We start from the raw sequence: 22,947 nt of genomic DNA on the forward strand, positions 1-22,947 counted from the left end.
CGTCAGAATGTGTGAGTGGTTCTCTGGGATTACAATCACATGAATCTGTTTCAAGTCATTTAGCAGACGCTCTTATCCAGAGCGACTTACAAATTGGTGCATTCACCTTATGATATCCAGTGGAACAACCACTTTACAATAGTGCATCTAACTCTTTTAAGGGGGGGGGGGGGTTAGAAGGATTACTTTATCCTATCCTAGGTATTCCTTAAAGAGGTGGGGTTTCAGGTGTTTCCTTTAAATAACTCACTACTGCACAACGAGTTAGGGCAATATTTCTGCTAGTGCCGCAGCTCTGTCCAAACTAGTTCAGAAAGATTGGCAACATAGTAGCAGGGTATTGTTTGCTCTTAGACAACATGTGACAGAGAGATAAACCCTCAGGTAAGCTATACCACTCATCTGAATAACATTCCGTATACTTACATACACATTGCTTTAATGCAGAGTACATGTTAAGATAAAGACAATATGTGTTTACAATTATAAACTACAATATAATTACATTTCAATTCACCATCTACAGTGACTGAATATAACCAATCTGAAAATTCAGTAAATATGTTAATAAGAACCTTACATTAAGCTAGACTGGAGCTAACTAGCTTTAGATACAGTTTTGCTAGTATTGAGTCAGATTTGCATACCAATTAGTTGAATAGTACTTTAAAATGTGTACATTAGATTTGCTTTTCTTCCTTTACAGGTATTTGATGATGTCGGTCCAGACTCTTAATCAGACATTCAGTTACCACTTGCAGATTGCCAGTTTTGACATCCCTACCCCATTGACCTACCCTGTGTTCATCATGGGTCTCCTGCTCTATCTGTTCTCTATTTTCTGTAACCTGACCATCATGCTGTTGATCATCACACAGCGGACTCTCCACAAGCCCATGTTTTACATCCTCTTCAGTCTCCCCCTGAATGACCTGCTAGGAATCAGCTCTATGCTACCCAGGGTGTTGTCAGACATCGTGACGCAGACTCACTCTGTGTACTACCCCACATGTGTTTTTCAAGCTTTTCTTTGCCACATGTACGGGGGTGCTGTGCTTTTTGTACTTGCAGCGATGTCAATTGATAGATATTTTGCCATTTGCAAACCACTGCAATACCCCTCGATCATGACACCTTTTACACTATGTGTCATTATATCAGCTGCTTGGGGCCTGGACATGGCCATGATATTGACCCTGTTTGCTCTTCAGTCCCGAGTTAAGAGGTGCAAGGCTTACATACTAAATATCTACTGTGACAACCCCTCTCTACTTCGCCTCTCATGTGGAGAAGATCTCACAACTAACAACATTTATGGTTTGGCTATGACAGCGGTTATGCAGATGATCAGTGTTGGTATTCAGCTATTTTCCTACATTAACATTCTTGTAATATGCATAATTAATCGACAATCTGACACCAAGAGCAAGGCTGTGAACACCTGTGTTGCTCAGCTAGTGACATTTCTCCTTTTTGAATTGACTTCCACCTTTGTAATACTGTCATATCGCTTTCAGAACATACCTCCTAATGCACAGAAACTGTGCGGTATGATGATCTACCTGCTCCTACCAATTATTAATCCAATTATATATGGGATGAAAACAAAGGACATCAGAACAGCATTTGTCATGGTCGTGAGGAAGAAAAAGATAGCGTTCAAGTGAACATTTCATGAATGTCAGCTCCACACTGGTTTCCTGTGTGTCTTAGGGCTCATGTGTATATCTCCGCTAATCAAATGGAAAATGAATCTGTTTTGGGGCAACATCGACATACTCTGCTGATGTAGTGTAGGCCGATCAATACCCTGTCATAGTAAAATACCGAACATCTGTTTAATACCTTTCTTCCTTGACTTGTTTTGAGAATACTATTCAATCGCATTGTGTAAACTGGACATGTTAGGCAGTGGCCTTTTTAAAGGTTTGTTTTACTCGTACATTTTATGGGATATTTTAATATATGCATGAAGTTGTTTCATATAAATTGATATATTGCAAGGTGACCTCAGCGTGGAAAATTCTGTCATGTGAATGAGTAGTCCTGCAATTTCCCAAGCCACCCAGACTGAACCACTTGGTGCTGTATTATATTGTTCAATCAGCCAATCAACCCTATGACATATTATCAATAAGTGTCATTAGGAATGTGAATGTGATTACAAATTATTAAATTGAAAATGACCTGCTTCAGTCTATGAAAGCCTCTTTTGTCATTGGACTCGAGCAGACTATGAGACAGCTGTATGTGTAATTGGTAATCTTACCCAGTCCCAATGATTTAACTAAGGCCTTTAGACGGCTTTATGGTTTACACAGTCCCAATGACGTAAAGGCCCAGTGCAGTCAAAAATGTGATTTTTCTGTGTTTTATATATATTTCCACACTTAATAATATGAAATTGTGAAAATAAGACAATGCCCTTTTAGTGTAAGAGCTATTTCAAAACATTTCAGCCTGTTTTGGTGGAATGGCTTTTTGGTCCCCAGGCAGTAAATTCGTTAATAGACCAATAAGAAATAGTTCCAAACATCTCTGCCAATAACAGCTAATATTCCATTTTTCACTCCCCACTAAGTAGACTCAGTCCTAGCAAAATTCATGATTGAGAAATAGCTCTTTGCAATTTTTGTTTCTTTTTGACCATTTTAATTGAAAACAATCACAGTAAGGTACTTAATTGTTACCCATGTATGATTTGATATTGAGATAAAAACAGCTGCATTGGACCTTTAAGTAAGGCATTGTGGTTGTGTACTATTCGGTTAGGAGGTGTGACTGTTAGGGGGCAGGTGTGACTACAGCTGTACTCCACAACCGGGACAGCAGCACCATGGAAACCCAAGTAGACTTCCTTTTGTCTCTCTGTCACAGTTTACCTGTCTTCCGGGGCTGTATCTATAATCACCACAGTACTTTGAGCTTAGACAGTCTGAGCTTGGTCTACCGATATGCATACTGGTTTCACTCACATTGGGCTGTTTTAAAAGGATAGTTCAGACAAACTTCAAGTGTACAGATAACTGGCTAGTATATAGATTATGAAAGTCAGCAACCGAAAACTGGCTTAGTTTACCTACTCACAACATATCATTATCATCATTGAATGCCAAACAATGGGAGGGGTAGAACCAGTGCTTGACTTGGACTGAAATAGGTGCCGGTACTCATTTTGGGTGCCGGTACTGTTAATATTTAGGTGCAGGAACTCCACAATACTTTTGAGCTAATATTCTATAAAAGGAACAAGAGATCAAGCAGTAGACCATGTGTGGCACTAACATAAAACTGCAAAAAATGTTGGAAAGAAAGGAACTGAAATGTCCTGAGTACAAAGTGTTATGTTTGAGGAAAATTCAACACATCACTAAGTACCACTCTTCATATTTTCAAGCATGGTGGTGGCTGCATCATGTTTAGGGTATGCTTGTCATCAGCAAGGACTAAGGAGTTTTTTTATGATAAAAATTAACTGATTAGAGCTAAGCACAGGCAAAATCCTAGAGGAAAAATAGACGTTCAGTAAACTGGTTCAGTCTGCTTTCCAACAGACACTGGGAAATTCACCTTTCAGCAGGACAATAACCTAAAACACAAGGCTAAATATAAACTGGAGCTGCTTACCAAGAGGACAATGAATGTTCATGAGTGGCCTAGTTACAGTTTTGACTTAAATCGTCTTGAAAATCTATGGCAAGACATGAAAATGGCTGTCTAGCAAGGATCAACAACCAACTTTAAAAAGTTGGTTGAATTTAAAAAAGATTAATGGGCAAATATTGTACAATCCTGGTGTGTATAGACTTACCCAGAAAGGTGCCAAAGCAATAAGACCCAAGGGGGTGTGGTATATGGCCAATATACCATGGCCAAAGCTTGTTCTTAGGCATGTGCCTGGACACAGCCCTTAGCTGTGGTATACTGGCTATATATCACAAACCCCTGAGCTGCCTTATCGCTATTATAAACTGATTACCGACGTAATTAGAGCAGTAATGCAGTAATTAGAGTAATAATGTTTTGTCATACCAGTGGTATATGGTCTGATATACCACGTCTGTCAGCCAGTCAGCATTCAGGATTCAAAACACCCAGTTTATAAGATGTCTTGACTCAGGGGGTTGAATACTTATGTAATCATGATATAGTAGTGTTTTATTTTTCTTTAATTATTTACAATTTTTTTCATTTTTCTTCCACCTTGACATTACAGAGAATTTTGTGTAAATCGTTGACAAAAAATGTACAGTTAAATCCATTTGAATCCCATCTTGTAAAACAACAACAATTGGAAAAAGTCAATGGGTGTAAATACTTTCTGGAGTCACTGTTAATATTGGAATAGAGTTGTTTTAAAATGTTATCATCAACTAGATCAGGGTTCCCCAAACTCGGTCCTGAGTGCTACAGCTTTCTTCTCTCAGCTGGTGGTGAGCATCCTGGCTCAGAATAGGTCTATCTCCTACCCTGTATGCTACCCCCGGGCTCTGCTCATCCACCTGTACGGAGCTGGCTCCTTCACTATCCTGACTGCCATGGCTTATGACAAGTATATCGCTATCTGCTGTCCAAGAAAGCGAAGGTAACCTGCCTAAATGACTAGCGCCCCGTAGCACTCATGTCTTTAGCCATGAAGTGCTTTGAAAGGCTGGTCATTACTAGCCTCGAGCTAGGGCCATCTCCCGGCTAGCCAAAGAGGTCGACCAGCCAATTCTTGGGCTACAATACCTCTTTTGCCAAATGGCCTAGACCCTTTACTGCCGAAACGGAGACCCGCCGATCCATCATGACTGGTCTGCCGACGTAACCGTCCGAGGTGGTTTTAACAGGCTCTTTTGTTGCGACGTCACCGGATGCCCATCTGCTAGCCCTTGCCCGCTAGCTGTCTGCATCGCCGTGTCTCCAGCTCGCCTAGCATAGCAGCGACTACTGAATTGGCTCCCTGACTCATCTAGTGCTTCTCATTGGACCCTATGATCACTTGGCTACACATGCCTCTCCCTAATGTCAATATGCCTTGTCTATTGCTATTTTGGTTAGTAATTATTGTCTTATTTTACTGTAGAGCCCCCAGTCCTGCCCAATATGCCTTAGATAGACCTTTTGTTTCACCCCCACACATGCGGTGACCTCGCCTCACCTGGTGCCCCTAGAGACATATCCTCTCTCATCGCCACTCAATGCTTAGGTTTAGCTCCACTGTACTCACATCATATCATATGCTTGTCTGTACATTATGCCTTGAATCAATTCTTCCGCGCCCAGAAATCTGCTCCTTTTACTCTCTGTTCCGAAAGCACTATACAACCAGTTCTTATAGCCTTTAGCCGTACCCTTATCCTACTGCTCCTCTGTTCCTCTGGTGATGTAGAGGTTAACCCAGGCCCGGCAGCCCCCAGCACCACTCCCATTCCCTAGGCGCTCTCATTTGTTGACTTCTGTAACCATAAAAGCCTTGGATGTTTGTTTTATTCACTGCTTTAGCACACTCCGCCACCCCTGATGTCCTAGCCATGTCTGAATTATGGCTTAGGAAGGCCACCAAAAATCCTTACATTTCCATCCCTAACAATAACATCTTCCGACAAGATAAAACTGCCAAAAGGGGTGGAGTTAGCCTGCAGAGTTCTATCATACTATCCAGGTCTGTGCTCAAACAATTTGAGCTTCTACTTTTAAAAATCCACCTTTCCAGAAACAAGTCTCTCACCGTTGCCGCTTTTTATAGACCCCTTCAGCCCACAGCTGTGCCCTGGACACCATATGTGAATTGACTGCCCATCTATCTTCAGAGTTCAAACTGTTAGGTGACCTAAACTGGGATATGCTTAACACCCCGGCCGTCCTACAATCTAAACTAGATGCCCTCAATCTCACACAAATTATTAAGGAATCTACCAGGTACAACTATAAATCCATAACCATGGGCACCCTCTTAGATATCATCCTGACCAACTTTCCCTCTAAATACACCTCTGCTGTCTTCAACCAGGATCTCAGTGATCACTGCCTTATTGCCTTCGTGCGTAATGGGTCCGCAGTCAAACGACCACCCCTCATCACTGTCAAATGCTCCCTAAAACACTTCAGCAAGCAGGCCTTTCTAATCGACCTGGCCCGGGTATTCTAGAAGGATATTATCCTGTCAGTAGAAGATGCCTGGTTGCTCTTTAAAAGGGCTTTCCTCGCCATCTTAAATAAGCAAGCCCCATTCAACAAAGGTAGAACTAAGAACAGATATAGCCCTTGATTCACCCCAGACTTGGCTGCCCTTGACCAGCAACAAAATATCCTCTGGCTTTCTGCATTAGCATCGAATAGCCCCCGCAATATGCAACTTTTCAGGGAAGTCAGGAACCAATATACTCAGTCAGTTAGGAAAGCTAAGGCTAGCTTTTTCAAGAATAAGAGCACCTCCTCCCAGCTGACCACTGTACTGAGGCTAGGAAATGCTATCACCACCGATAAATCTACGATAATCGATCATTTCAATAAGTATTTTTCTACAGCTGGCCATGCTTTCCACCTGGCTACCCCTACCCCAGCCAACAGTTCAGCACCACCTGCAGCACCTTGCTCAAGCCCCCCCCCGCTTCTCCTTCACCCACATCCAGACAGATGATGTTCTAAATAAGCTGCAAAATCTGGATCCCTACAAATCAGCTGGGCTAGACAATCTGGACCCTCTCTTTCTAAAATTATCCACCAAAATTTTTGCAACCCCTACTACTAGCCTGTTCAAACTCTCTTTCGTATCGTCTGAGATCCCCAAAGATTGGAAAGCTGCCGCGATCATCCCCCTCTTCAAAGGGGGAGAAATTCTAGACCCAAACTGTTAAAGACCTATATCCATCCTACCCTGCCTTTCTAAGGTCTTCGAAAGCCAAGTTAACAAACAGATCACCGACCATTTCGAATCCCACCGTACCTTCTCCACTATGCAATCTGGTTTCCGAGCGGGAGATAGGTGCACCTCAGCCACATTCAAGGTCCAAAACGATATCATAACCGCCATCGATAAGAGACAGTACTGTGCAGCCGTCTTCATCGACCAGGCCAAGGCTTTCGACTCTGTTAATCACCACATTCTTATCGGCAGACTAAGCCTTTGATTCTCAAATGACTGCATCGCCTGGTTCACCAACTACTTCTCAGATAGAGTTCAGTGTGTCAAATCGGAGGGCCTGTTATCCGGACCTCTGGCAGTCTCTATGGGGGTGCCACAGGGTTCATTTCTCGGGCCGACTCTTTTCTCTGTATATATCAATGATGTTGCTCTTGCTGCTGGTGATTCTCTGATCCACCTCTACGCAAACAACACCATTCTGTATACTTCTGGCCCTTCTTTGGACACTATGCTAACAAAGCTCCAAACAAGCTTCAATGCCATACAACTCTCCTTCCGTGGCCTCCAACTGCTTTTAAATGCTAGAAAAACTAAATGCATGCTCTTCAACCGATTGTTGCCCGCAACCGCCTGCCCGACTAGCATCACTACTCTGGACGGTTCTGACTTAGAATAAGTGGACAACTACAAATACTTAGGTGTTTGTTTAGACTGTAAACTCTCCTTCCAGACTCACATTAAGCATCTCCAATCCAAAATTAAATCTAGAAACGGCTTCCTATTTCGTAACAAAGCCTCCTTCACTCATGCTGCCAAACATACCCTCGTAAAACTGACTATCCTACCGATCCTCGACTTCGGCGATGTCATTTACAAAATAGCCTACAAAATAGTCTACTCAGCAAACTGGATGTAGTCCATCACAGTGCCATCCATTTTGTCACCAAAGCCCCATATACTACCCACCACTGCGACCTGTATGCTCTCGTTGGCTGGCCCTCACTACATATTCGTCATCAAACCCACTGGCTCCAAGTCATTTATAAGTCTTTGCTAGGTAAAGCCCCACCTTATCTCAGCTCACTGGTCACCATAGCAACACCCACCCGTAGGACGCGCTCCAGCAGGTATATTTCACTGGTCTTCCCCAAAGCCAACACTTCCTTTGGCCGCCTTTCCTTCCAATTCTCTGCTGCCAATTACTGGAACGAACTGCAAAGCTCACTGAAGCTGGAGTCTTATATCTCCCTCTCTAACTTTAAGCATCAGCTGTCAGAGCAGATCCCTGTACCTGTACACAGCCAATCTGTAAATAGCACACCCAACTACCTCATCCCCATATTGTTATTTATTCTCCTGTTCTTTTGCACTCCAGTATCTCTACTTGCACATCATCATCTGCACATCTATCACTCCAGTGTTAATGCTAAATTGAAATTATTTCACCTCTATGGCCTATTTATTGCCTTACCTCCCTACTCTTCTACATTTGCACACACTGTACATATATTTTTCTATTGCATTATTGACTGTACATTTGTTTATGTGTAACTCTGTGTTGTTGGTTTTGTCGCACTGCTTTGCTATATCTTGGCCAAGTCGCAGTTGTAAATGAGAACTTGTTCTCAACTGGTCTACCTGGTTAAATAAAGGTGAAATATATATATWTTTTTAAACCATCAACACCATCATCCCTGAAACCCTAGAACCACTCCAATTCTCATACCGCCCCAACAGATCCACAGACAATGCAATTTCAATCGCACTCCACACTGCCCTTTCCCACCTGGACAAAAGGAACAACTATTTGAGAATGCTGTTCATTGACTACAGCTCAGCGGACAACACCATAGTGCCCACAAAGCCCACAACACATCTGTAAGCTGATCCTCAACACTGGGGCCCCTCAGGGGTGCGTGCTTAGTCCCTCCTGCACTCCCTGTTCACCCATGACTGCGTGGCCAAACACGACTCCAACACCATCATTAAGTTTGCTGACAACACAACAGTGGTAGGCCTGACAATGATGAAACAGACTATAGGGAGGAGGTCAGAGACCTGGTAGTGTGATGCCAGGACAACAACCTCTCCCTCAATGTGGGCAAGACAAAGGAGCTGATTGTGGACTACAGGAAAAGGAGGGCCAATCAGGCCCCCATTGACATCGACGGGGCTGTAGTGGAGCGGGTCGAGAGTTTCAAATCACCAATGAACTATCACGGTCCAAACACACCAAGACAGTCGTGAAGAGGGCACGACAACACCTTTTCCCCCTCAGGAGACAGAGATCCTCAAAAAGCTCTGCAGCTACACTATCGAGAGCATCCTGACCGGTTGCATCACCGCCTGGTACGGCAACTGCTTGGCATCCGACCGTAAGGCACTACAGAGGGTAGTGTGTATGGCCCAGTACATCACTGGGGCCAAGCTTCCTGACATCCAGGACCTATATACTAGGCGGTGTCAAAGGAAGGCCCAAAATATTGTCAAAGACTCCAGTCACCCAAGTCATAGACTGTTCTCTCTGCTATCACACAGCAAGCGGTACCGGAGCGTCAAGTCTAGGTCCAAAAGGCTCCTTAACAGCTTCTACCCCCAAGCTATAAGACTGCTGAACAATTAATCAAATGGCCTCCCGGACTATTTACATTGACACCACCCCCTTTGTTTTTACACTGCTGCTACTCGCTATTTATTATCTATGCATAACCCATAACCCTTACCCCTACCTACATGTACAAATGACCTCGACTGTACCCCCCACATTGACTCGGTACCGCCGGATTTTGATTTGATTAGTAGTTGTTTATACGTGTGTCATCACAAATGAGCCTCACCAATGACGGATTGTTACAAAACATATCCACTATTGTCGTTCTGCAGATTTTGAAGTGAGTGACCAGACCCAGCAGAACCACAGTCAGTGTTTTGACCAGTGGCTCTTGGTCATTACACAGTGATGACACACATATAAACAACTGCTATGGGTTGTTTATAACAGCTGTCTTTCAGGATGTAACATTGATAGTGGTTATATTTACATATATCTAGATCCTGCTCACCTGTGTTATGAATAAGTCGACTGATGCACGGAGCATGGCCATTCAGACATGAGGTACACATCTTGTAGTGTTGGTATTCTTAGAGTTCAACGCCTGCTTTAGCCCTGATAGCTCATCGATTTTAGCAATCAGCTCCATCTCTGAGAAGGGCTTTTGGAGTGTCAGTAATGGTGTTCCCACGCATTCTGAATCCCCTCATATATGGTCTAAAAACAAAAGAAATTCAACAAATTGTTCTGGGTTTCTGCAAACAAAGGGTATCTTCAGTTAAATGAGAAGAAATACTGCACATGAATCTGATAATACATGTAATGGGCTTTAGGGACAATTTTTAAGGCCTTCCAAAATAAAAGAAAGATACGCTCCTTTGTAAATCAAATGGATTATGTTGAAGAGGCTTCCATTAAAGAACACCCTCTGTGTTCTGTCAGACAGGTAACTCTCGATCCGCAATATACCAGGGGATGTAAAGCCATAACGCATTTGTTTTTCAAGCATTATGACCGATGTCAAAAGCTGCACTGAAGTCGTAACAAAACAGCTCCCACAATCTTCTTATTATCAATTTCTCTCAGCCAATTATCAATTTGTGTAAGTGCCGTACTGTACATGTTGAAAGCCCTTCCCTGTTTGCTGAAAGTCTGTTGTTAGCCATTTCATTTGGAATTTTAGGACCCCTTAATAAGGTATCAAAAACAATGACAAAATGATTTGATGAAACATTGAATTTGTACTTGCTGCTATTAGCCATTAGAAATGCATTCAATAACAGCTTCATATACTGAAGAAAATATAAACACAACATGCAAAGTGTTGGTTCCATGTTTCATGAGCTGAAATAAAAGATGCAAGAAATGTTCCATACGCACCAAAAGCTTATTTCTTTCAAATGTATTTATAGCCCTGTTAGTGAGTATTTGTTCTTTGCCAAGTTAATCCATCCATTGCGTGGGGACAATAAAGGGAAACTCTAAAATGTGTAGTTTTATCACACAACACAATGTTTTAAGGGAGCATGCAATTAGCCTGCTGACTGCAGAAATGTCCACCAGAGCTCTTACCAATTAAATTAATGTTAATTTCTCTACCATAACATCATTTTAGAGAATTTGTTAGTACGTCCAACCGGCCTCACAACCGCAGACCATGTGTAACCACGCCAGCCCAGGACCTCCACATCCAGCTTCTTCACCTGCGGGATCGTCTGAGATCAGCCACCAGGACAGCTTATGAAACTGTGGGTTTGCACAACTGAATAATTTCTGCACAAACTGTCAGAAACCATCTCAGGGAAGCTCATCGGCGTGCTCGTCATCCTCACCWGKGTCTTGACCTGACTGTAGTTTGGCGTCGTATGCGACTTCAGTGGGCAAATGCTCATCTTCGATGGCCACTGGCATGCTGGAGAAGTGTGCTCTTCACGGATGAATCCCAGTTTTAACTGTACCAGGCAGATGGCAGACAGTGTGTATGGCGTTGTGTGTGCGAGCGGTTTGCTGATATCAGCGTTGTGAACAGAGTTCCCCATTGTGGTGGTGGGGTTATGGTATGGGCAGGCATAACCTACTGACAACTAACACAATTGCATTTTAATCGATGGCAGTTTGAATGCACAGAGATACCGTGACGAGATCCTGAGGCCCATTGTCATGCCATTCATCCACCACCAACTCATGATTCAACATGATAATGCACGGCCTGGCACAGCCCAATGTCACAAGGATCTGTACACCATTTCTGGAAGCTGAAAATGTCCCAGTTCTTCCATGGCCTGCATACTCACCAGACATGCCACCCATCGAGTATGTTTGGGATGCTCTGGATCGACGTGTATGACAGCTGACACATTTTTCTGGGGATTTTTTATTTCGCTAATTTGATTACCACGGGGCCGTGGACATCGACTGTAGGGGTTTACTAAGGGTTGGCGGATTGGTCGGCAGTTTGAGCCAGTAAAGTGTGCTTTGCTATTCTATTCGACTTTTCTGAATTCAAAATTACAGTGATTGTCTTTCATCATTTTGTCAGTTATGCGTGGATGTGTATGTTCAGAATTTGTTGTTAGCATGTCATTCCTAAATTTGCTAATCTTGCAGACGAAAAAATAATTAAAGTAGTTGGGAATATCAGTTGGTTGTGTGATGAATGAGTCATCTGATTCAATGGAGGATGGAGCTGTGTGCCTTTTTGCCCAAAATGTCATTTAAGGTGCTCCAAAGCTTTTTACTATTAATCCTTTAAATCATTTATCTTTGTTTCATAGTACAGTTTCTTCTTCTTTTTGTTCAGTATAATAACGATTTCTCAGTTAACATTGTTTGCCAATCGGCTATGCAGCCAGACTTATTTGCCATTCCTTTTGCCTCATCCCTCATCTGTACCATCCACAGAGATTGAACAGTTTTTACAGTCATGTTCTTATTGGATGGATGCTTATTAGTAACTGGAATAAGCAATTTCATAAATGTGCAGTGTCTGGTTCCTCCTCATTACACACCACAGACCAGGAAATGTTCTTCATATCTTCAACATAGGAACCACTACAAAACCTCTTTTATGACCTCTTATATCAAGGCACAAGGCGAGACCCAAATGCAGACACAGGAGGCAAATGGTTGGAGTCTTACAATGTTTATTAATCCAAAGGGGTAGGCAAGAGAAGTGTCGAGGACAGGCAAAAAGTTCAAAACCAGATCAGCGTCCAGGAGGTTCAGAGTGGCAGACAGGCTCGTGGTCAAGGCAGGCAGAATGTGCAGGCAGGCGGGTACAAAGGCCAAAAACAGGCAATGGTCAAAACCGGGAGGACCAGAAAAAGGAGAATGTAAAAAGCAGGAGAACGGGAAAAACGCTGGTTGACTTGGAAACATACAAGACAAACTGGCACAGAGAGACAGGAAACACAGGGATAAATACACTGGGGAAAATAAGCGACACCTGGAGGGGGTGGAGACAATCACAAGGACAGGTGAAACAGATCAGGGCGTGACACTTATACACTATATTAGGCCCAGCCTTTGGAACTTTGGTTTTCCCAGGTATGGCTACTATTTTATGATCACTACATCCGATGGATGCTTTAGAGCAGATTTCTGCAGCATTAGTGAAAGATGTGATCAATACATGTGGATGATTTCATTCCTCTGCTGTTTGTAAATACCTTGGTACAGTAGGTTGACTGAGAACCTGAACCAGGTTGCAGGCACTTATTACAGTTTGAATATTTTTCTTGAGTGGGCAGCTTGATGAAAGCCAATCAATATTAATGCCACCCTGAAAATATACCTCATTACCAAGCATTTCACACATATTATCCAGATTCAGACTTTTAGCACTTGATGGTCTATAGCAGCTTCCCACCAGAATAGGCTTTAGGTGACGCTTTAGCCACATTACTTCAACAGCCTTTGACCTGAGATCCTATTTAAGTTTCACAGAAATATGAAAATAAACCGCAACACCATCCCATTGACATTTCTGTCTTTTCTATAGATGTTGTAACCATGTATTGCTAGCACTGTATCATCAAAGGTATTATCTAAGTGAGTTTATAAACTGGGTGGTTAGAGCCCTGAATGCTGATTGGCTGACAGCCATGGTATATCAGACCGTATACTACGGGTATGACCCAAAAATATTTTTTACTGCTCTAATTACGTTGGTAACCAGTTTATAATATCAATAAGGCACCTCGGGGGTTTGTGATATGCGTTGTGCATAAGAACAGCCCTTAGCCGTGGCATATTGGCAATATACCACACCTCATCGGGCCTTATTGCTTAATTTAGATAGTCAGTATATGAATGTTATCTTTTAGTAGCAAGTTATCGATTTCATGAACTTTGTTTATGAAAGTAACTACAATGTTGTTAATCAGTGAAGGCTGCTCGGGGGAGGATGACTCAAAATAATGGCTGGAAAGGAGCAAATGAAATGGCATCAAACCATGTGTTTTATGATTTGATACCACTCCACTTTTCCCCTCCAGCCATTACCACGAGCCCGTCCTCCCCAATTAAGGTGCCACCAACCTGTGTTGTTGATCCATCCTCAGTTGTCTCTTATCACAGCCATTAAACTATGTAACTGTTTTAAAGTCACCATTGGCCTCATGGTGAAATCCCTGAACGGTTTCCTTCCTCTCCGGCAACTGCGTTAGGAAGGACGCCTGTATCTTTGTAGTGACTGGGTGTATTGATACCCTATTCAAGTGTAATTAGTATGTTCACCATGCTCAAAGGGATATTCAATACCTGCTTTTTTCATTTTTACCCATCTTCCAATAGGTACCCTTATTTGCAAGACATTGGTCTGTGTTTGAAATGTCCTGCTCGACTGAGGGATCTTAAAGCTACAATGCATTCGGAAAGTATTCAGACCACTTCCCTTTTTCCACATTTTGTTACGTTACAGCTTTATTCTAAAATGTATTAAATAATTTGTTTCCCTCAGCGTCTACACACAATACCCCATAATGACAAAGCAGAAACAGGTTTTAGAAGGGCCTTAGTCAGGGAGGTGACCAAGAACCCGATGGTTACTCTGACAGAGCTCCAAATTTCCTATATGGAGATGAGAGAACCTTCCAGAAGGACAACCATCTCTGCAGCACTCCACCAATCAGGCCTTTATGGTAGAGTGGCCAGATGAAAGCCACTCCTCAGTAAAAGGCACAAGACAGCCTGCTTCGAGTATACCTAAAGGCACCTAAAGGAGTCAGAAACCATGAGAAACAAGATTCTCTGGTCTGATTAAACCAAAATTGAACTCTTTGGCCTGAATGACAATCATCACGTCTGGAGGAAACCTGGCACCATCCCTACGGTAAAGCATGGTTGTGGCAGCATCATGCTGTGGGGATGTTTTTCAGTGGAAGGGACTGGGAGACAAGTCAGGATCGAGGGAAAGATGAACGGATTACAGTAAAGAGAGATCATTGATAAAAACCTGCTCCAGAGCACTCAGGACTTCAGACTGGGGGCGAAGGTTCACCTTCCAACGGGAACAACGACCCTAAGCACATAGCCAAGACAATGCAGGAGTGGCTTCGGGACAAGTCTCTGAATGTCCTTGAGTGGCCCAGTCAGAGCACGGACTTGAACCCAATCGAACATCTCTGGAGAGACCTGAAAATAGCTGTGCAGCGAAGATGATCTCGGGGTCCAATGGTGTAGTAGCGGGGTTGTACAGACGTGAGAGTGCGCCAGGCTTCACATTCTTGGACCCCAGGTGGTGGGAGATAGTGAAATGGAAAAGAGTGAATAACAGGGCCCATCTCGCCTGCCTGGAGTTGAGTCTATCTAAAAGATAGTGAAGGAGTCAGGCGCAGGACACAGGTAAAAGTAACAATACTGATTTACTCAATCCAAAACGTAACAAAATCCTGTTCCAAACAAGGACAAAACAGGACTCAAAATACAACACACCGGAATACACGAAAGACAATCACACACAAAACAGAAAGGGAAACCAGAGGGTTAAATAAGGAACATAATTATGAGATGGGAACCAGGTGTGTAAAACAGACAAAACAAAAGGAAAAATGAAACATGGATCGGTGGCGGCTAGAAAGCCAGTGACGTCGACCGCCGAAAACACCGCCCGAATAAGGAGAGGGAACAACTTCGGTGGAAGTCGTGACAGTTCTTATGGTCCGTCCACACCAAGAATGGATGTTCTGCCCCTTCTAACCAGTGCGTCCACTCCTCAAACGCCATCTTAACTGCAAGTAATTCTTAATTTCCCACGTCATAGTTCCTCTCAGCGGGGTTAAGACGATGGGAAAGGAAGGCGCAGGGATGCAGCTTTTGGTCCTGGGCAGAACGGTGGACACTACAGTTCCCACTCCAACATCTGAGGCGTCGACCTCCACCACGAACTGATGGGACATGTCCGGATGGATTAAGATGGGAGCTGTAGTGAATCGCTGCTTGAGGTCTGAGAACACCTGGTCACTGCTGTAGACCATATGAACGGAAACCTTGGGAGAGGTGAGTGCAGAGAGGGCGGAAGCAAGGGTGATGTAACCCCGGATGAAACGACGGTAGAAATGAGCAAACCCCAGGAAACGTTGCAGCTGCACCCTGGTTGTGGGTTGAGGCCAATCCACCACCGCTCTCACCTTGGCAGGGTCCATCTGAGTATTACCTGCAGCGATGACGTATCCTAGGAAGGAGATGGTGAATCGATGGAACTCACATTTCTCCGCCTTCACGAAAGCTGGTTATCCAGGAGACGCAAGAGGACCTGTTGGACATGGAGGACATGCTCTTGAGCTGACCGGGAATATATTAGGATGTTGACGAGGTAGTCAAACACACATCGGTTCAACATGTCACGGAGCACATCATTGACCAGGGCCTGGAACACTGCGGGAGCGTTGGTCTGTCCGAACGGCATCACCAGGTACTCATAGTGCCCGCTAGCCGCGTTAAAAGCTGTCTTCCACTCGTCTCCGTCCCGTATCCAAACCAGATGGTACAATAGGCGTTCCGAAGGTCCAACTTGGGGAAGATAACCGCCCCCTGGAGAGGCTCAAAAGCCGAGGAGAAGAGTGGTAGCAGGTAACGTTTTTTAACCGTAATGGCATTACCTTCTTATGACTGCAGGGGCAGTATTGAGTAGCTTGGATTAAAGGTGCACAGAGGTGCCCAGAGTAAACGGCCTGCTCCTCAGTCATAGTTGCTAATATATGCATATTATTATTGGTATTGGATAGAAAACACTCTGAAGTTTCTAAAACTGTTTGAATTATGTCTGTGAGTATAACAGAACTCATATGGCAGGCAAAAACCTGAGAAAAAATCCAAACAGGAAGTGGAATTTCTGAGGCTGGACGATTTTCAACCAAGATCCCATTGAAATCACAGCGAGATATGGATGAGTTTGCACTTCCTACGGCTTCCACTAGATGTCAACAGTCTGTAGAACCTTGTCTGATACCTCTACTGTGAAGGGGGGCCGAATGAGAGGAGAATTAGTCAGGTCTGCCATGACCTGACCATTCTTTGACCCTGCGCGTTCACATGAGAGGGAGCTCTGTTCCATCGTTCATCTGAAGTCAATGTAATTCTCMGGTTGGAACGTTATTCAAGATTTATGTTAATAACATCTTAAAGATTGATTCAATACATCGTTTGACATGTTTCTACGGACTGTTACGGAACYTTTGGACATTTCGTCAGGTTTTAGTGAACGCGCTTCCCTGACGTTGGATGTTTACCAAACACGCCACAAAAATAGCTATTTGGACATAAATGATGGACATTACCGAAAACAAAGAACATTTCTTGTGGAAGTGGGAGTCCTGGGAGTGCATTCCGAAGAAGATCAGCAAAGGTAAGTGAAGATTTATAATGCTTTTTATGAGTATTGTTGAATGCACAATTTGGGCGGGTAACTGTATGGCTTGCTTTTGTGGCTGAACGCTGTTTTCAGATTATTGAATATTGTGTTTTGCCGTAAAGCTTTTTGAAATCTGACACAGCGGTTGCATTAAGAACAAGTGTATCTTTAATCTTTTATCTATGTAAAACATGTATCTTTCATCAAAGTTTATGATGAGTATTTCTGTTATTTGACGTGGCTCTCTGCAATTTCTCAGGATATTTTGGAGGCATTTCTGAACATAGCGCCAATGTAAACAGAGGTTTTTGGATATAAATATGAACTTAATCGAACAAGACATATATGTATTGTGTAACATGAAGTTCTATGAGTGTCATCTGATGAAGATCATCAAAGGTTAGTGATTAATTTTATCTCTATTTGTGCTTTTTGTGACTCCTCTCTTTGGCTGGAAAAATGGCTGAATTTTTCTGTGTGTTGGTGGTGACCTAACATAATCGTTTGTGGTGCTTTCGCTGAAAAGCCAATTTGAAATCGGACACTTTGGTGTGATTAACAACAAGATTACCTTTAAAATGGTATAAGACACATGTATGTTTGAGGAATTTTAATTATGAGATTTCTGTTGTTTGAATTTGGCACCCTGCACTTTCACTGGCTGTTGTCATATCGATCCCGTTACCGGGATTGCAGCCATAAGAAGTTTTTAAGACCCCGGTAGTCGATACATGGGCGCAGGGTCTTGTACTTCTTCTCCACGAATAAGAAGCCTGCACTGGCGGGGGAGGAAGATGGACACATAATCCCTGCAGCGAGAAAATCCTCAATGCACCCTTCCATTGCTTTGGTCTCCAGACCCAACAGGGATAAACTCACCCCCAAGGCGGTGCGGTGCCCGGGAGAAGGTTGATAGCACAGTTGTAGGGCCGATGCGGAGGAAGAGATGTGGAGTGAATGAATACTTGAAAAAACATATTACTACAAAAATAAATATCCTAAACATAAAATGATGTACTGGATTATTTTTCTGTTTCAATTCCAGTATGTTGTTCCTCACAATGAGTCACACATGTTTTTCAAGACATGACCTCTCTTGAGAGACTAACCCATTATTTGAAGATCAACTATTAGATATCTCAGAGGAATGGCGAATGTTCCTCACAGTCTCTATAAATACCTTACCAAGTCATATGATAGAGTTAGTTTCTCTCAGAGTTTCAGGTAATGATGTCTCTCAAGCGTGAGTCGTATACATTTTCTACTGTGATTTCCTCACTATATGATTTGTTTTAAAATTGGGTATCATGACTCACTACATTGAGTTTTAAAAAGAAGGGGAGCCTGGTCACAAGCAAATAATTTTTATGCTGTGGAAAATCAACTGTAGGTAAAAGGTTGATTTCCCCCCCATAAACAAGCATTATTCATCCATGGTCATAATCTTGTTCCAGTGTTCTGTTAACATAAATGTCAATTTAATGTATTAATGTCAATTTTTTACACAGTTCTAGTATTTAGAACTACTAACATGTATTGATTAATTGATTTATTAATGACTCAACTATTCATCCGTTGTCATAATGTGACTATAATAAAGTTTTCATTGTTAAAATGTCTTGTAAACATAACAGTTGTTGTCGTACATCTACAGGCTTGAAGAGGAAAACCTGAATCCGTGAGAATGGATGACTTCTCAAATGTATCTTCTGTTTTGACACTAGAAGGCTTCAATCTCCCCCCTGAAAGGGCCTTTTCCGCATTTATTTTCGCCACACTGAGCTATATGGTCATTCTCTTCTGTAATCTGGTCCTGATTCTCACCATCATCCTCAATAGGAGTCTCCACCAGCCCATGTACCTTCTGCTGCTAAACCTACCCATCAATGACCTCATAGGCTCCACGGCACTCTTTACACAGGTCATCAAAGAGCTTTTACTTGACACAGGGACCATTCAATACTCTGCTTGTGTCACACAAGCTTTCTTTATTCATGTCTATGGCACGGGAGCTGTGTTAATTCTGACTGCTATGGCGTATGACAGATACATTGCCATATGTTCCCCTTTGAGGTACAACACAACTATGACCAATGCTCATCTCAGGAAAATCATCACACTGCTATGGGTGTGTGACTTGATTTTGATTGGAGTGCTCTTTTTCCTGCTGCTTCGATTACCACGCTGCAGATCTCTGATGTCACACTCATACTGTGACAATCCCTCCCTGTTGAAACTGGTCTGTGCTAACACAGCCATCAATAACATCTATGGACTCTTTATTACTGCCCTCATGCAGGTCATAGTTGTTTGGGCCATTCTCTACACTTACATTCAGATTCTTGTCACATGTTTTAGAAACAAAGGATCAGCTGACACAAAAAGCAAAGCTCTGCAGACTTGTGCTACACATTTAATTGTTTTTCTCCTCTTAGAGTGTTTAGGGCTTCTCACTGTTATCTCATACAGACTGAGCCAATTTCCCCCGCAGTTACGGAGACTCATAGGAGTTTCCACATTAATTTTCCCCCCAACTTTAAATCCAATTATATATGGTCTTAAAATAAAGGATATCAGAGTAAAAGCGATGCATTTCTTGCGGACAAAGATCTTTCCATCCTAGTTTCCAATAGTAGACATGGATTTGAAGAGAACCACTACATCATTTATCCAAAACTATATGAATTGTCACGATCTACTCAGTGCGATTGTATTTAGGCTATTTTGCTGTTTTTTACAGTCTGGCAGCTTGATGTACCCCTTGTTGTTATCTTTATTTATAATAACTGTGAATGTATCACTTGTATTCCAAAACCAGTAAACCAATGAAACACCCCGGGGTATCAAGAAATCCCTCACCCGATTTGAAATTATATAAGAGTCATTGTTGGGTGCCATTCATTTTAGGCCCTAGGACGCTAGTGTTAATCAGAGACTGATTTTGTTGGAACAAATTAAATAAACCCACAAATACACTTAAAAACGGTCTGGGTCAACCAACAACAGTCAATGTAAATAGAAGATCATATTTTGAATGAACTAGTAAGAAGATTTTAATCCTGTGCTTTTTGTGGATTGTCAAGGTTTCACAAGACAATGTATATCATGCCGTCAATGTGAAGATCTTAACTGTCTACTCCTCGTGTCCTCTCTCCTCGTCTCCTTCTGAAAACCCATTGGATGAGAAAGTCAGAGGTCCTGTGATATCTTTGATCATGGTTATAATAGTCTGCATTTTAAAATGCATTAAATAAAATAATGAAATTACGTAGCGCCTATCTTTCCTACTTCATGGGGATTCATGTATAAAGATGGATCAACACCACAGATGGTGTGAGACATGGACTCATCTTGACTAGACTTTTATTGATCTGTGGAAATACATCTGAAATTGATCAACTGATTTCCAATATCCATCTTCAACATTGGTCTGATTTGGTAAAATAATGTTGAATTTAATCATGTACAATTAATACTCTGGCAATATTTCGCTGGATTCTCAAATGCTAACACAAAAACAAATAGTTATATATCTGCCTATGCATTTCATCTGTCATGTTATGTCTGGTCACATTAAAGACATGACATCATATTCCAATCAGTGTGTCTGCTGTGTAATGACCTAGTGTTTCAGTTGTAGGCCTACAGTAACAACTCTTCTATCCATCATACTCATACCACCAAACAAGACATATTTCAAATGCAGAAAACGAGACATACATATTTCTATTTAGGTCTAGAAATTATCTTCATCTCTAAAGCCTGTGATGCTGATTACAACAATGTTGATGAACTGAATTAGTTCACAGCGCCCTCTAGTGTATTTGTTTTGCACAGAATATAGCCAAGAATCCACAGTGTTTCACTATTGTTTCAGGTCAATGATTCAGTCTGGAAATTCTCCAGTAGAGGCATTTGATCAGCGTCCTCTCAGAAACGACGGGCGGGTTTAGCCCAAGTGGATAAATGTGGCTTCTGAAGATTTGGTCTATTGATTGTTGTGTAACACCCTTCATCACAGCTCAGATTCAATTCGGTTCCAGGCTGAATCAAAGAAATGAAACAATACTAAAACAGGCTAGAAATACAAATGTAAAGTGAAAATGTGTCAGGAAAAGAGTAGTGGAAAGTTTTGTTTACAAATTGAAATAATTATTGAAATAAATGATTTTATATTTTATGATAAATTTGATGTTAATAGAAAAGTGGTATTCCAGCCGACAGTTTTCATAAATTAAACCAAAGTAAAAATCAAAATATGTGTAGTAAATTGAATTTGCTATATTAAAGGTTAAATATGTGTTTGTTTCTTTTTGTGGAAATTCAGGTAACTTGAAACACAATCAACTTACATGAATCTGAAATTGACATAATATATATACACACACAGTATTTGACCCTTTATTTAGATGGCTGGAAAAAGAGAGGGAGACAGGCAAGTGGGACAACAGTAGGAAGGGTCATGGATTGAACCCTGGTCTCCGGGGGGGAACAGGCCGTGCATGTTGCAGCTAAACAACAGGCTCTGCACCTCAATGCATTATATTACTGTCCACATTCTGCACATGCAGCTCAAGTCTGGAAATGGCCCGCGAACAAATAATCTCCCCAACGTATTTATCTTAATTTGGCACAATACTCCAGCATTTTGGATTTTATATCAAATGTTTTATATGATGGTGTTTTCATACATATCTGTTTTACCATTTAGAAATGAATGCACTTTTTGTATCTAGTCCCCCCATTTGAAGGTGTCATACATATTTGGACAAATTCACTTATTCACTCATTTGGTACCATATTCATAGTATGAGTATAGAACCAAATTAAAACTTTTAGCTTAACAGTCCAAATAAATATGAATGGGAGTGTACATTGATGTCCTTATGGTTTCTAATATACATTGATGTCCTTATGGTTTCTAATATATATTGATGTCCCTATGGTTTCTAATATATATTGATGTCCTTATGTGATTCTAATATAATATTGATGTCCTTATGGTTTCTAATATATATTGATGTCCCTATGGCTTCTACATATTATTTGATTGCTTATGGTTTCTAATATATATTGAGTCCTTATGTTTCTAATATATATTGATTGTCCTATGGTTTCTAATATTATTGATGTCCCTATTGGTTTCTAATATATATGACGTACCTATGGTTTCTAATATATATTGATGTCCCTATGGTTTCTAATATATATTGACGTACCTATGGTTCTAATATATATTGATGTCCTATGGTTTCTAATATATATGATGTCCCTATGGTTTCTAATAATATATGATGTCCTATATGTTCTAATATATATTGATGTCCTTATGGTCTAATATATATTGACTGCCTATGATTTCTAATATATATTGATCCTATGGTTTCTAATAATATTGACGTCCTATGGTTTCTAATATATATTGATGTCCTATGGTTTCTAATATATATTGACGTCCTTATGGTTCTAATATATATTGATGTCCTTATGGTTTCTAATATATTATGATGTCCTTATGGTTTCTAATATATATTGACGTCCCTATGGTTCTAATATATATTGAGTCCCTATGGTTCTAATATATATTGACGTCCTATGGTTTCTAATATATATTGATGTCCTTATGGTTTCTTAATTATATGAGCCCTTATGTTCTAATTACTATTGATGTCCTATGGTTTCTAATATATATAT

At 41.6% G+C, this 22,947-nt stretch overlaps 2 protein-coding genes and 1 pseudogene across 2 annotated transcripts; all 3 read left to right on the forward strand.

Moving 5' to 3' along the window:
* The first annotated feature begins 322 nt into the window (after positions 1 to 322).
* Positions 323 to 2,096, forward strand: LOC111959883 (olfactory receptor 52J3-like). The gene is made up of 2 exons (XM_023981716.2): positions 323 to 384; positions 707 to 2,096. The coding sequence occupies exon 2, from the start codon at positions 714 to 716 to the stop codon at positions 1,665 to 1,667; it is 954 nt and encodes a 317-aa protein (XP_023837484.1). The 5' UTR covers positions 323 to 384; positions 707 to 713; the 3' UTR covers positions 1,668 to 2,096.
* A 1,795-nt stretch (positions 2,097 to 3,891) lies between these two features.
* On the forward strand, positions 3,892 to 10,187 carry LOC111959264 (olfactory receptor 52H1-like; annotated as a pseudogene).
* An 8,750-nt stretch (positions 10,188 to 18,937) lies between these two features.
* Positions 18,938 to 19,876, forward strand: LOC111959880 (olfactory receptor 52B2-like). Its single transcript, XM_024134924.1, has one exon. The coding sequence runs from the start codon at positions 18,938 to 18,940 to the stop codon at positions 19,874 to 19,876; it is 939 nt and encodes a 312-aa protein (XP_023990692.1).
* Positions 19,877 to 22,947: the final 3,071 nt, after the last annotated feature.

Source organism: Salvelinus sp. IW2-2015, linkage group LG36 (assembly GCF_002910315.2).
Source record: "Salvelinus sp. IW2-2015 linkage group LG36, ASM291031v2, whole genome shotgun sequence".
Taxonomy (NCBI): Eukaryota; Metazoa; Chordata; class Actinopteri; order Salmoniformes; family Salmonidae; genus Salvelinus; species Salvelinus sp. IW2-2015.